A 10,853-nucleotide genomic window follows, 5' to 3' on the forward strand; every position below is an offset into this window, starting at 1 on the left:
GATATTATTACAACAAGAAAACAGCCTTCCAGCCAGTTTGCTGAGCTAAGACTGCAGTTTTATACAACTGAGCTACAGTCACCCAAGTGAAGTTGAGCTAGCTTTAAAGAGAGCACGGCACTCGTGGAGAGAGGCCAAACTGCACCCAAGTTATAGTCAGATCACTTAAACATCACAAAAAATTGACAACTGTAGCCACAGATGAAAATTAATCGAGATATTTAATACAGTGCAATCCATAGTAGTTTCTTAATTAAAATAATTGTGTGCATGTATCTGAATGAGTTATCAATTATCACAAAAAAAGCAATAAACATTGTAGTGCTATGTAGAAAAATGTACAACTGAAATTTAAACCTTCCCTACTTCCAAGATAGCATTTGTCAATTGCAAATCATTTATCACCAATTAAAATGGGGAGAGTGACTACATTGTTGCGGTGACAAACACAAGGCTGGCCACACATCAGTCGAGGGATATAAATATAACTTGCAAAAAACTAAAAACCTAAAGCATTCTTGCACCTAAACACAATAAGAAGCCGATGGTGGCTTATGACTTTTCCTGGTTTTAAATGCCTTACAAGACTCCTAGACACACTAAAACTGACTTAAAATTACAGAGTGATTCTCAGCTTACTTCAATTCAATATGGCCCAAACTTTTGAAGATGACGATCCAGCAGTGGCAGCAGCACAGTCCAAAAGCTGAATGTTTGATTTTGCAAATACCTTTTCACAGAAATTCAACCGTATAAACTGCAGGCAATTCCCCCTGCTCCCCTTTCCTTCCTCTGTGCAGACCATGCTATGCAGAAAACAGCAATGCAGTTCCCACTGCTTTGGGTTAAAATTAAAGATAAAGACATTTTGCTTATGCTTTCTCCTCAACACAACACATTTGCACCCAGAATAGGTAATCAAAGTCTTTTTCCAGCCAGTTACTGCTGTGGTTACATGGTTCCTGCCCAAGCTTCCAGCTCTTTCATGTCATCATCCTCTTCTTCCTCTTTCTTCTTGGCTGCAAAATATTCAAAGAAAACAAATGAGTGGGAACCGTGACAGAACCCTGTCTCAATTCTTTGCAGGAGAAAAGCCTCGGTGCCACTGACCTAACCCATAAATGAAGCACCAAACACCAGAGGAGGAAAACAAATACACCAGACCTTTTTGAATGGGAGTAAAAGGTGCCTTCTGACAATGCCAAAATGGGCTAAGCTTCCTGATCCTACCACTGTGAGTGGAAAAAGACAACAGCTCCCATAGGGGGAACACAAGCGTGCAAGAAGGTTAAGATGCGTACACCAGCAGTGTCTCTTTTCCGTAATCACCGAGCCTCCGAGCAGAAGACCCCGAGCCTTTGGCTTCTGAGCCCCTCTCAGAGCAATACAGTTTCTTAGAGCCATTTGTCTGATGTCTCCAACATTAGAGTCTCTCCTCCATGAAAAATAAATTCCTTATTCCATCATTAATTCCTCAAAGTGCAACAAATGAGGCTGCTGTGTTTTGGTCAGCCAGGTACAGAATTTGAAGACCTCCAGCTCCTGTGTCAAGCTCTTCAAGGGGCTGAAGAGCTTACCAGCACTGGGTACGTGCTGCTCTCCTCCTCTCGCCACACTCACAAGTAGCTGGCGCGATGTGGGTGTCAAGCAGCAGCCTACATGCTGCCCTGCTGTCGTTTCTGGTCCTTCCAGGATGAAAATCATTAACTCAACAAAAAAGGCTTTAAACCAGAAATAGCTGCAATGATTTTGGAAAACAGGAAAAAAAAAATTCATTTCCTCAAATAGTGTTTTTGCTTCAAAAGGGGAAAAAAAAAAAGAGTTGAATAATTCACACTCAAAATGGTTTGTGTCATTCCAAATGAAACATTCGGGGAAGAGAGAAGTGAGTCAGCTTTAAGTCCAACCCAAGACCTATCATTTGTACAAGTTTGGAATTGGTTTTCCTAAATTAAGCTCTTCCGGTCTCTGTTAAACAAAACCAGCTTTTGCCTGAATTTCTTCTGACATCAATGTAGCTGACAGGCAACAGTAAAAAATTTCTCAGACTGATTCAGTCAAAATCCAGACAGCACCTAGGAACAGGAAAAGCCAGAAAGCTCACACTCCTTTTCCATTCAAGGAGGAGGTGATAAGAGTCAGCTGTACTGCAGAAAACACATTACCTATTCCCAAAAGCCACACTGCGTTGTTAGGCACAGCAGTCCCTTTGAAAGTTTGGCTCACTATGACCAGAAGTAAACTTTTAATCACAGTGTATATTGACTCAATTTTAAATGAAAAACAATTTAGGTTAAAAAAAAAAACAAACCCACGCAAAAAATCCCCACGCACCATCACCCCAGAATCCCAAGGTTTCCCAAACACTGGTCTTGGAGGCAGTTTTATTTAAATAAAAAGTAGCACACCATTTAAATACAGTAATGGAATTCTAATTTCCATACAAAAGCAGCTTCACATAAATCCTATAAAACACAGAGTTTTATACTCATAGTTTTTATTACAAAACACATTCATATTTTTAAATTATTTTTATTTTTAGGAAGTGCTATGTCTACACAAGTCTTGCGCTGTACAGTTACTTAAATACGCACACAATTACAATGCCTCCTACTAGTGTGCAGTCACTGCTAGCTAATAGAATGCAAAAAGTGTATTTGGGTTCAAGTCAGTATATTCTAATGTCCATACCCAAAGAATTATTTAGAGAACAAACCTCGTTAAACAAGCTAGGAAATAAAAAGGTAATGCACATGTTTATTTAAAATATTTCTCTCACCGTTGGATCTGAACCTAGATAAAGTCTCAGATTTCAGATATTTTGATATAACTCACTCCTGTCTCATCAACACCTGTCAGCAATTCTGCCTAGCCAAACAGAACTGGAAGAACATAAAATCAATTATGTCAAAATAAAAGAACAATAACACACAAGGAGTAGACTTTATAGCATGCCACCTAGAGCAGAACTTTGCTGTTTGGCAGCCTGCTGCTTCCCAGGTCCTTTTAAGCCTGGAAAGGCAGCGAGATAATTATAGCTACACTGACCAACTGGGATTATTCTCATCCTCTAGTTTTTTGGACCTTTTCTTCTTAAGTAAGAGCATGAAATAGAGCCACAAAGTCTACAACTTATTCATAATACATGAAGGCAGATTCAGCAAAATAGGCTATTAAAGCTTCGTACCCCATTAATGCATGCCAGAGCTATTCCAACCCAACTGTACTTCATGAGGCATCACTTCTAGTTCATAGAAGAGTGATCAGTTTAAATTTAACAGCAGCTTTGAACTGTCTGCATAAATGCAACCATTTCTTGCCCATTCTCCCTGTAAAATTATCACAGTAAGTAAAATTTCCTCCATATATGTGCTCTAAGACTGGGATGACTGTTTGGTACTGTCTGGCTTGAGTACCTGCACACCTCAGAGGAGGTAACAGCTGTCCCGAAAGAGAGGGCTCTGAGGTTAGATCCCCCAGGAACTAACCAGGAAAGCCAGGATGCATTGTTCAGTGATGGTATCTGATCCAGCCTGGGACTAATTCCAAGAGCTAATTTACTCTCCACTCCATTTTATAGCTTTGGTATGTTCGTCAAGATTCCTCCCCTGCTGGGAGAGCAGCAACTGGTAGAAGGCTTCCTTTCTCCACATCTGCACTCCACCCTGAGTGTCATCCACGCTGCAGACAAACTGGTAGTGCTAGAATAGATAACTGTTCCTCTGATAACTACTAATTTTCACAGTTCTTATGAAAAGCACCTTACCCCCACAGAGAAACAGCACCCGATGTAATTTGTGATTCATGAAGCAATTTCAAACACAACATCTGCGTTGCCTGCAAATAGATCTCTCAACTCTGAGGAGTTTGCAGTTAAATAAGAATACTTCTTAACAATCCAAGATGTTTCTGGTAAAGGTCCATACATACCTGGCTTTGAGGGTATTGATATTGAGGGCACATTTGGTAGTGGTACTGTCTCGGGACCACTTATTTCCAGCAAGTTTTTGTCTAGTTCTTCCTGTTCTAGTTCCTCTAGTTCTGCCATGAGTTCATCCTTGTGTTTTAAAGGGGGGAAAAAAAAAAAAAAAAAGGAAACTTTAAGTCATATTTATTAGTAAGTAGATTTAGCTGGTCATATTATTAAAGAAAAAAGCTTAAATGCATAGGATCAGAGCAAACTGAGGAGATGAGGAGTCAGAATTTTCATCTGAACTCCTGTATGTGATCTCTTGGAGGGTGAGGAAGGTGGGGAAAGCAGAGAAGAAGAAATTAACTCCAAACATTCTCAGATCAGGCCACCCAGACCATTCTAAGCATAAAGTCAGGTCGCAGCTGCTGTATGCACGGGTCAGAACAACTAGTAACAAATTCTAGGAGAGATTTTACATCCTAGTACTACACTAGACAAATGCAATATGCAGATCTGCTTCGGGCTCCTCAGCACAAGAAAAAAGACACGGAGCTGTTGGAGCGGGGCCAGAGGAGCCACAGAGATGGTCCGAGGCTGGAGCAGCTCCCGTGCGAGGACAGGCTGAGAGAGTTGGGGGTGTGCAGCCTGGAGAAGAGAAGGCTCCGGGGAGACCTTCCAGCACCTCCCAGTGCTGAAAGGGGGCTACAGGAGAGATGGGGGGGCTCTGGATCAGGGGGTGCAGGGACAGGACAAGGGGTAACGGGTTTAAGCTGAAAGAGGGGAGATTGAGATGAGATGTGAGGAAGAAATGTTTTCCTGTGCGGGGGGTGAGGCAGTGGCCCAGGTTGCCCAGAGAAGCTGTGGATGCCCCATCCCTGGAGGGGTTCAAGGCCAGGCTGGATGAGGCTTTGGGCAACCTGGGCTGGTGGGAGGTGTCCCTGCCCATGACTCATAATTCTATATGAGTCACCATCCCTGAAGATATTTAAAAGATGTGAGACGTGGCACTTAGGAAGGCAGTTTAGTTGTGGACTTGGCAGTGTTAAGTTTACAGTCGGGCTCAATGATCTAAGGGTCTTTTCTAAACCATTCTATGAGTTTATTATATCAATTAAGGCAAATTTAAAGCATACCTCATCAAATTCTTCCCCAAATCCTACTGGTTTTGAGATGGCTGTTGAAATCTCATCTGCCAGCTCTTGCTGTTCTGCAATGTCCTGCATTAATTCATCTACTTTATCAATATCCCTGTAAGAGAAAGGAAAGAGTTCAATATAATCAGGAACTGTTCCAACCAGCACTTAAGACTGTGCTTCTTGGGTTTTGTAGAAATGCCACACCATGGTGACATTTTACAAGGTCCTTTCCCAAAATACACTTTGCATGCAAGTGTGAATTTTATCCCCTTGGTCTCAACAAAATTATGCATGTATTTTTCGCTTTTCCCTCGAAGCTTATCTCACACCAGTTACATACAGAGACTTCACATGAAGAGGTTTTTGTTCTGCATTACTGGTATTAATAATAATTTGCTCTGTTCCCTGATCCAGCATTATTACATGACTTCTATCATATTTGCTTTTGGAGCAAGTACAACATCCCCATAATGCAGTTTACCTTTAATTATTGCTACATACACAAACTCCGCTGCACAGAAAGGAGTTTAAGTCTCCCCTCAAGGCTTAAAATTCTTGCTGCTACTAAGTGGATCTGCAACTGGTGTGCCCTCTCATTTGCTTTAGGCTACACTGGTGCTAGCCTTCTTTTGGACAAAGGCAGCGGCTTTGTGCTGTATAAAATGGTGGTAAACTGAGAAAGCAATGATACATGCATATTTTGTTCAGTACAAAAAGTATATCTAGTATTTTAGTTTAATTTAAATTAAAGCCTTTTAAAAGAAGACTTTGCTACTCCAGCTCTACCTTCGGTTATAAAACACCTGGCATTTAGCAGATGAAATGACAAACGAAAGGTCCTACAAAAAGATGCAGAAGGGAAAAACTTACATGTTGTCATGCGCAGCCTTCATCGCTTTAGCGGCAAAACCCATGTTCTTAAGCACTTCAGTGTTCGTGTTGGCATTCTCAAGGGCTTCCCTCTGGAATTCAATTGTTGATAACGTGCCATCTATCTGCGCAAGCTGCTTCTCGTACCTCTTCTTACGCTTCAGGGCCTGAAGAGCAGCTGAACAACAAAGAAGAGTAGGATTTGTGAGATTTGTGCCCAAAACAGACATTCACGTTTTGTACCAAATGCCACTCCGTACAGAGGAATACTTAGCATGTTCTCTTGGTTTTATCCACTTCTCTTCCCAGATAAACTAAGTTGCCTAACCCTGTGTTTGCCTCCTTCACCAAAGCCGTTTAAAGGTGGCCAGGTGCCCCGCCACACGAAAGATGCGAGCCAAGAAGCCACCCGAGGATCAGCAGCCCAGTCACTTGTAACACTCCACAAACCAGAGACTATGCTACAGTTCAATATGCGAGCCAATCCACTTAAACCATCTTTGTTCACCATCACCCCTGCCACATCAAGGAACAGTTACTGGTGTGGCTCCCGGCAGAGGAGGTGACAACGCTGCTGCAGGCTCCCTACCAGCCACCTGAACCCATGGGCAGCTGCTGGGAGAAGCAGCTCACTCATATACAAACAAGACAAATGTTTCTTCAGCTTTGCTACTTAGACGCTGTGAAATTCACATATTTGTACACATATAGACATACTTATATATAAACAAATTCCATGGTGTTTCATCTTACTCCTACTACAAGGTACCGTCCACACAACAGTCTCTACCAATGGACAAGAGAAGAGATGCCATCACCTGAACTGTTTCGAGCAATTTGCTGCTCACAAGCACTTGTCCAGCGCCTGCTCATTGCAAGAGGAGTCCACCCACGCCAGCCCCACGCCCGTGGGGATCACCCCGTGCAGGAGGACTGGTCCAGCTGGCTGCACAGACAAGCTTCTGCAGCTCCTCCTGCAGCACCCAGCTCCACCACACCCAGACAGGTACACATCCAACTGGGGACGGCAGCCAACAGCCAGCTCCTCCCCGGACACCCAGAGAGACAACAGACCAGTGCACATTCGCTCCCAAAACACTGACAGCAAATACAAACTAGATTTACATATAATCCTGCCTGTACGTGGCTAGAAATCCTGGCAGGAGCTGCAGCCTGGGCAAAACCCACCGAGCACTGCCAGCTGACGAACAAACGCGAGGTGTCACATGGAGTAAAACGTATGACCAGAGCTTCCCTTCACAGCATTTCTACTGCCCTTCCTGATGTGAACAGACTTATCCACGGCATGACAGACTTGGTCTATAACACAGCCATCTGCTTTAAAAACCCAGCTTGGACACAAGCTGCTGTCCTAACCGCCCTGCTCACTGTTTCTGAACTCAGCCATTGCTTCAGAGCTCTCATCTGTGAAACTCAGAGCAGAAAACTGTTACCATGGCACGGGACCAGCTCTTCCAGCCCAGCTGATACCCGCGTACCACACGCTGAACACGCGCTCTGCTGAAAACCAACGTCCTGGACCTCCCACCACATCAGGCACGTGCACCAGGAATGGTGGCTAATAAAGGCTTTAAATCTTTAAGATGCTATTTCAACCCTTTGTGTCCCTGTTTACGATGCCAGAGCAGATTTTTTTTTTGGGGGGGGGAGACACGTGGGGGACAAGCAGTAGGAAATCCCACCAGCAGACACCTACCCTTATCTCCCGTTCATAAGTAAATATGACAAGTATGTTCCTGCAACACTAGCAAAACAGCTCCTCTTCTAGAGGCAGACTAAGCCTGCAGGCACCCCGTGTATTTTCTCAGATGCCATCTCAAGAAGCTTGACAGTCCTTCACGATAACGTCCTGGTATCCAGAAGCCCCACCTATACCTGCAGTCCTACAAGTGGTTATGGACATGCTGTATTGGATTACTTCCAAATGACACGAACGTATTAGAGAATAAAACCAGCACTTTGTGAAGGTACAGCCGAGGTCGCCAAGCATGTGAAGTAGCACAGGCTGATTTAGCAGACATGATCAAAACCACCAAAGCACAGGTCACCTCGACTGTTCCAACACAAGCCAAAGACTGAACAGGAGCCCCTTCACCAACTTTCAGCCCTCAGTGTTTTGGGGCCAGTCCAGCGTCTATTCTCGTTTGACAGGAGTGGGAACAGGACTGGGTTTTAGCATAACACAAAGGACATTGTTTGCTCTGCAGAATCAAGCACAACACAAATATCAACTGAAACATTCCAGCTTTATGCCAGATCGTAAAGTGATGAGCATCACGTTACTGGTATATTTACTCTGGTTAATTTTACACTAATGGTTTAATTAAGGATATATAACATTTTCTTACTCAGAAAGATAAACCTGTTAATAGGCCGAGTTTATACAGCGACAGATGCTGGGAAAGTTGTCAGTGATAGGACACTCCTTATTAAGGATTTTGTGCACCATGAAGAATTATTGGCAAAACCAGAGATTTCACAACCATTACAGAAGCCCAAGTAAAGTACTACAATTTATGTACAGCTCCCCACTACAGCTTTCCCTGAGAACAGCTACATTTCAAGCTTATGTCCTTTAAAAACAAGCTGTTCAGACGCCAAATGCTGCAGGCATCATTGTGAAAGAGCTTATGATCAGCAGGTTTTATCAGGACTGCTGGGTAACCCTACCCATCCTGTTCCCACACTCGCCAGTTCAGTGTACAACTGCACTCCCCAGCCTTCACTGCTTTGTAAATCCTTTCCTCAATTAATTTCTCACTTGTATATACAGATCAAGGCTCCCGCTTTTACAAAAGCACGGTACATCATCTTCTAGCTCGCAGAACTGGACAGGGATCCCCCAAAGACAGCACACACCTCCCACCCAGGCTCAGGCTGCGGCACAGGTGCCTGCCAAGCTCCAGCTGGACCTGGTCAAGTGCCTGATGGTCTCTCAGCCAAGCACCGACCACACTCACATCTGCTACGGTCAAAAGCCTGGCAACACAGATCCCTGCCCAGGAATGGGAATATAGAATCATAGAGATACAGACTGGTTTGGGTTGGAAGGGACCTTAAAGCCATGGGCAGGGACACCTCCCACTAGTCCAGGTTGCTCAAAGCTTCATCCAGCCTGGCCTTGAACCCCTCCAGGGATGGAGAAAAAAATATGTTCATTTTAAAACTTGCCTTGTTTCAAGTGAAAACTTAAAATGGATTTGTGGAATTTTCTAGAAATATTTCCAACTCCTTTGGATCAAGAGCGTCCAAGGAAGATATTTTATATTTTCCGCTCTCTCCAATAAGGCCAACGCAAGGACAAAGCTTCCTGTGGCCATGGTGCCCACCTGTACCTACCTGAAGATCAGCTGGTAGAAATACCTCTTTCAGTAGCCTAAAAGGACGGATACACAGCCCCAGCAATAAGCACAGGGCCATGCATAAAGCTGCTGTGCCTGGGTGGTTCAGCATAAATATTTAGCACAGGTTGATTAGCATCAAAGTGATAAATGAAGAAAATCTTACACAAGAGACTGCAATTTTCTGCAGCTAGAAGCACTAAGGAATGTTGAACAAGGTATTCAGTGCCTCAAATTAGATGATCACAACTTCCTGCAATTTATTTTCATCTATGTTTCCTCGTTTAACTATCTTTTAATGTGAAGTCCTTGTTTGTAACTAGAAGATTGTATTAACCTGATAAAATAATCAAACAAGTTAATTTAGGTCACTTGCATTCAGGTTTTGCCAACTCATTTTCCATTCTCCTCTGTCTCCAGAAGAGGATTCGCACTTTATGTTCGAGATGCTCCTTGTGGCAATCAGCTGTGCCCCTTGCCCAGACGCTCCCAGGCGTGTCCAGATGCAAACACAACTCGGGGAACGCTGGGTGCCGCGTTCCTGCACATCTGCTCTTGACACAGCTCGGGAGAGACTGCGGGGATCTGGTGCCAGACCTTTCTACGCTCCATCAGTCTCAGCCACAAAACCAGACCCCCAACTGATCATTTCTCTGCGTCTGATTTCATTTCTTTCAAGGCAAATCCTTAAAATCATGTTTAAGACCATTACAGTTGATTTTCCATCTCTCGGGACCCCTTTCTCAATTTTCAGGTATTTCTGGAGGAGCGCACCACATCAATACCCACAGCTCAGAGGTCACAAGGAATTCTGAGAGTAAAGGTCCCTTTAGAGGCAAAAATGAGAGTCACGCCAGCCTCTGCCGAGGGGCCACGGGGCTCACCCAGCTGAGCACAGGCAAGGGGAAGAGCCACAAAATCCTGCTTGAAATGCAGGGCCAGCAACAGCCTTTGCTGGCACAAATAATGGGTCTGTACATTTTCTATATGTTGCTATCATACTCTACAGAGCAGTGGTGTCTGACGGAGGTACAGATCCGAGGGGGTGATTCTGCTCTGATCTACATCTCCTTTATCTCTACTCTCCTTTTTATGCATTGATTTCTGAAAACTGATGAGCACTTCTGAGCCTTTTTGCCTGCACAATAGTCTTTACCATTTGCATAAAGCCCTATTGAAATCTTAAGTACTGCCGGAGTAATACATTTTTATTAAGTTTTCACTAAAGTCAAAGCTATGAATACTTAATCTGTAAGGAGTGACATCAGCTCTTTTTCTCAAAAAAAAAAAAAAGAAAAAATCAGTTTCCAGAATTTGAAATTAGTATGAAAAAGAGACAGCAGGCTAGAAATATGTCCTCTAGCATCACGTTATTCTATACACATGCAAGAAACGGATGCACATTTGAAGTCAAAGAATATCCCAGCCCATCTCTGCTCTGTGTGCAGACTGCTATCACATCGGGCAGCTGTGGAGGCGGCAGTCCTCAGGACCTGCACCCCTAATTATGCCTTTACTGCTTCTAAGATAGTAATTACACAGGCAAGCAATGTAATTTAATATCTAGCTTTA

General features: G+C 43.6%; 1 protein-coding gene across 1 annotated transcript; it reads right to left on the bottom strand.

Moving 5' to 3' along the window:
• Positions 1-202: 202 nt before the first annotated feature.
• Positions 203-6,097, bottom strand: CHMP4B (charged multivesicular body protein 4B; the record flags this gene model as incomplete). Its single annotated transcript, XM_010086532.1, has 4 exons — positions 203-1,019; positions 3,931-4,057; positions 5,047-5,161; positions 5,920-6,097. Coding segments are annotated over 4 exons (488 nt in total), but the record flags the coding sequence as incomplete, so codon positions are not given.
• Positions 6,098-10,853: the final 4,756 nt, after the last annotated feature.

This window comes from Pterocles gutturalis, unplaced genomic scaffold (assembly GCF_000699245.1).
Source record: "Pterocles gutturalis isolate BGI_N339 unplaced genomic scaffold, ASM69924v1 scaffold9686, whole genome shotgun sequence".
NCBI lineage: Eukaryota > Metazoa > Chordata > Aves > Pterocliformes > Pteroclidae > Pterocles > Pterocles gutturalis.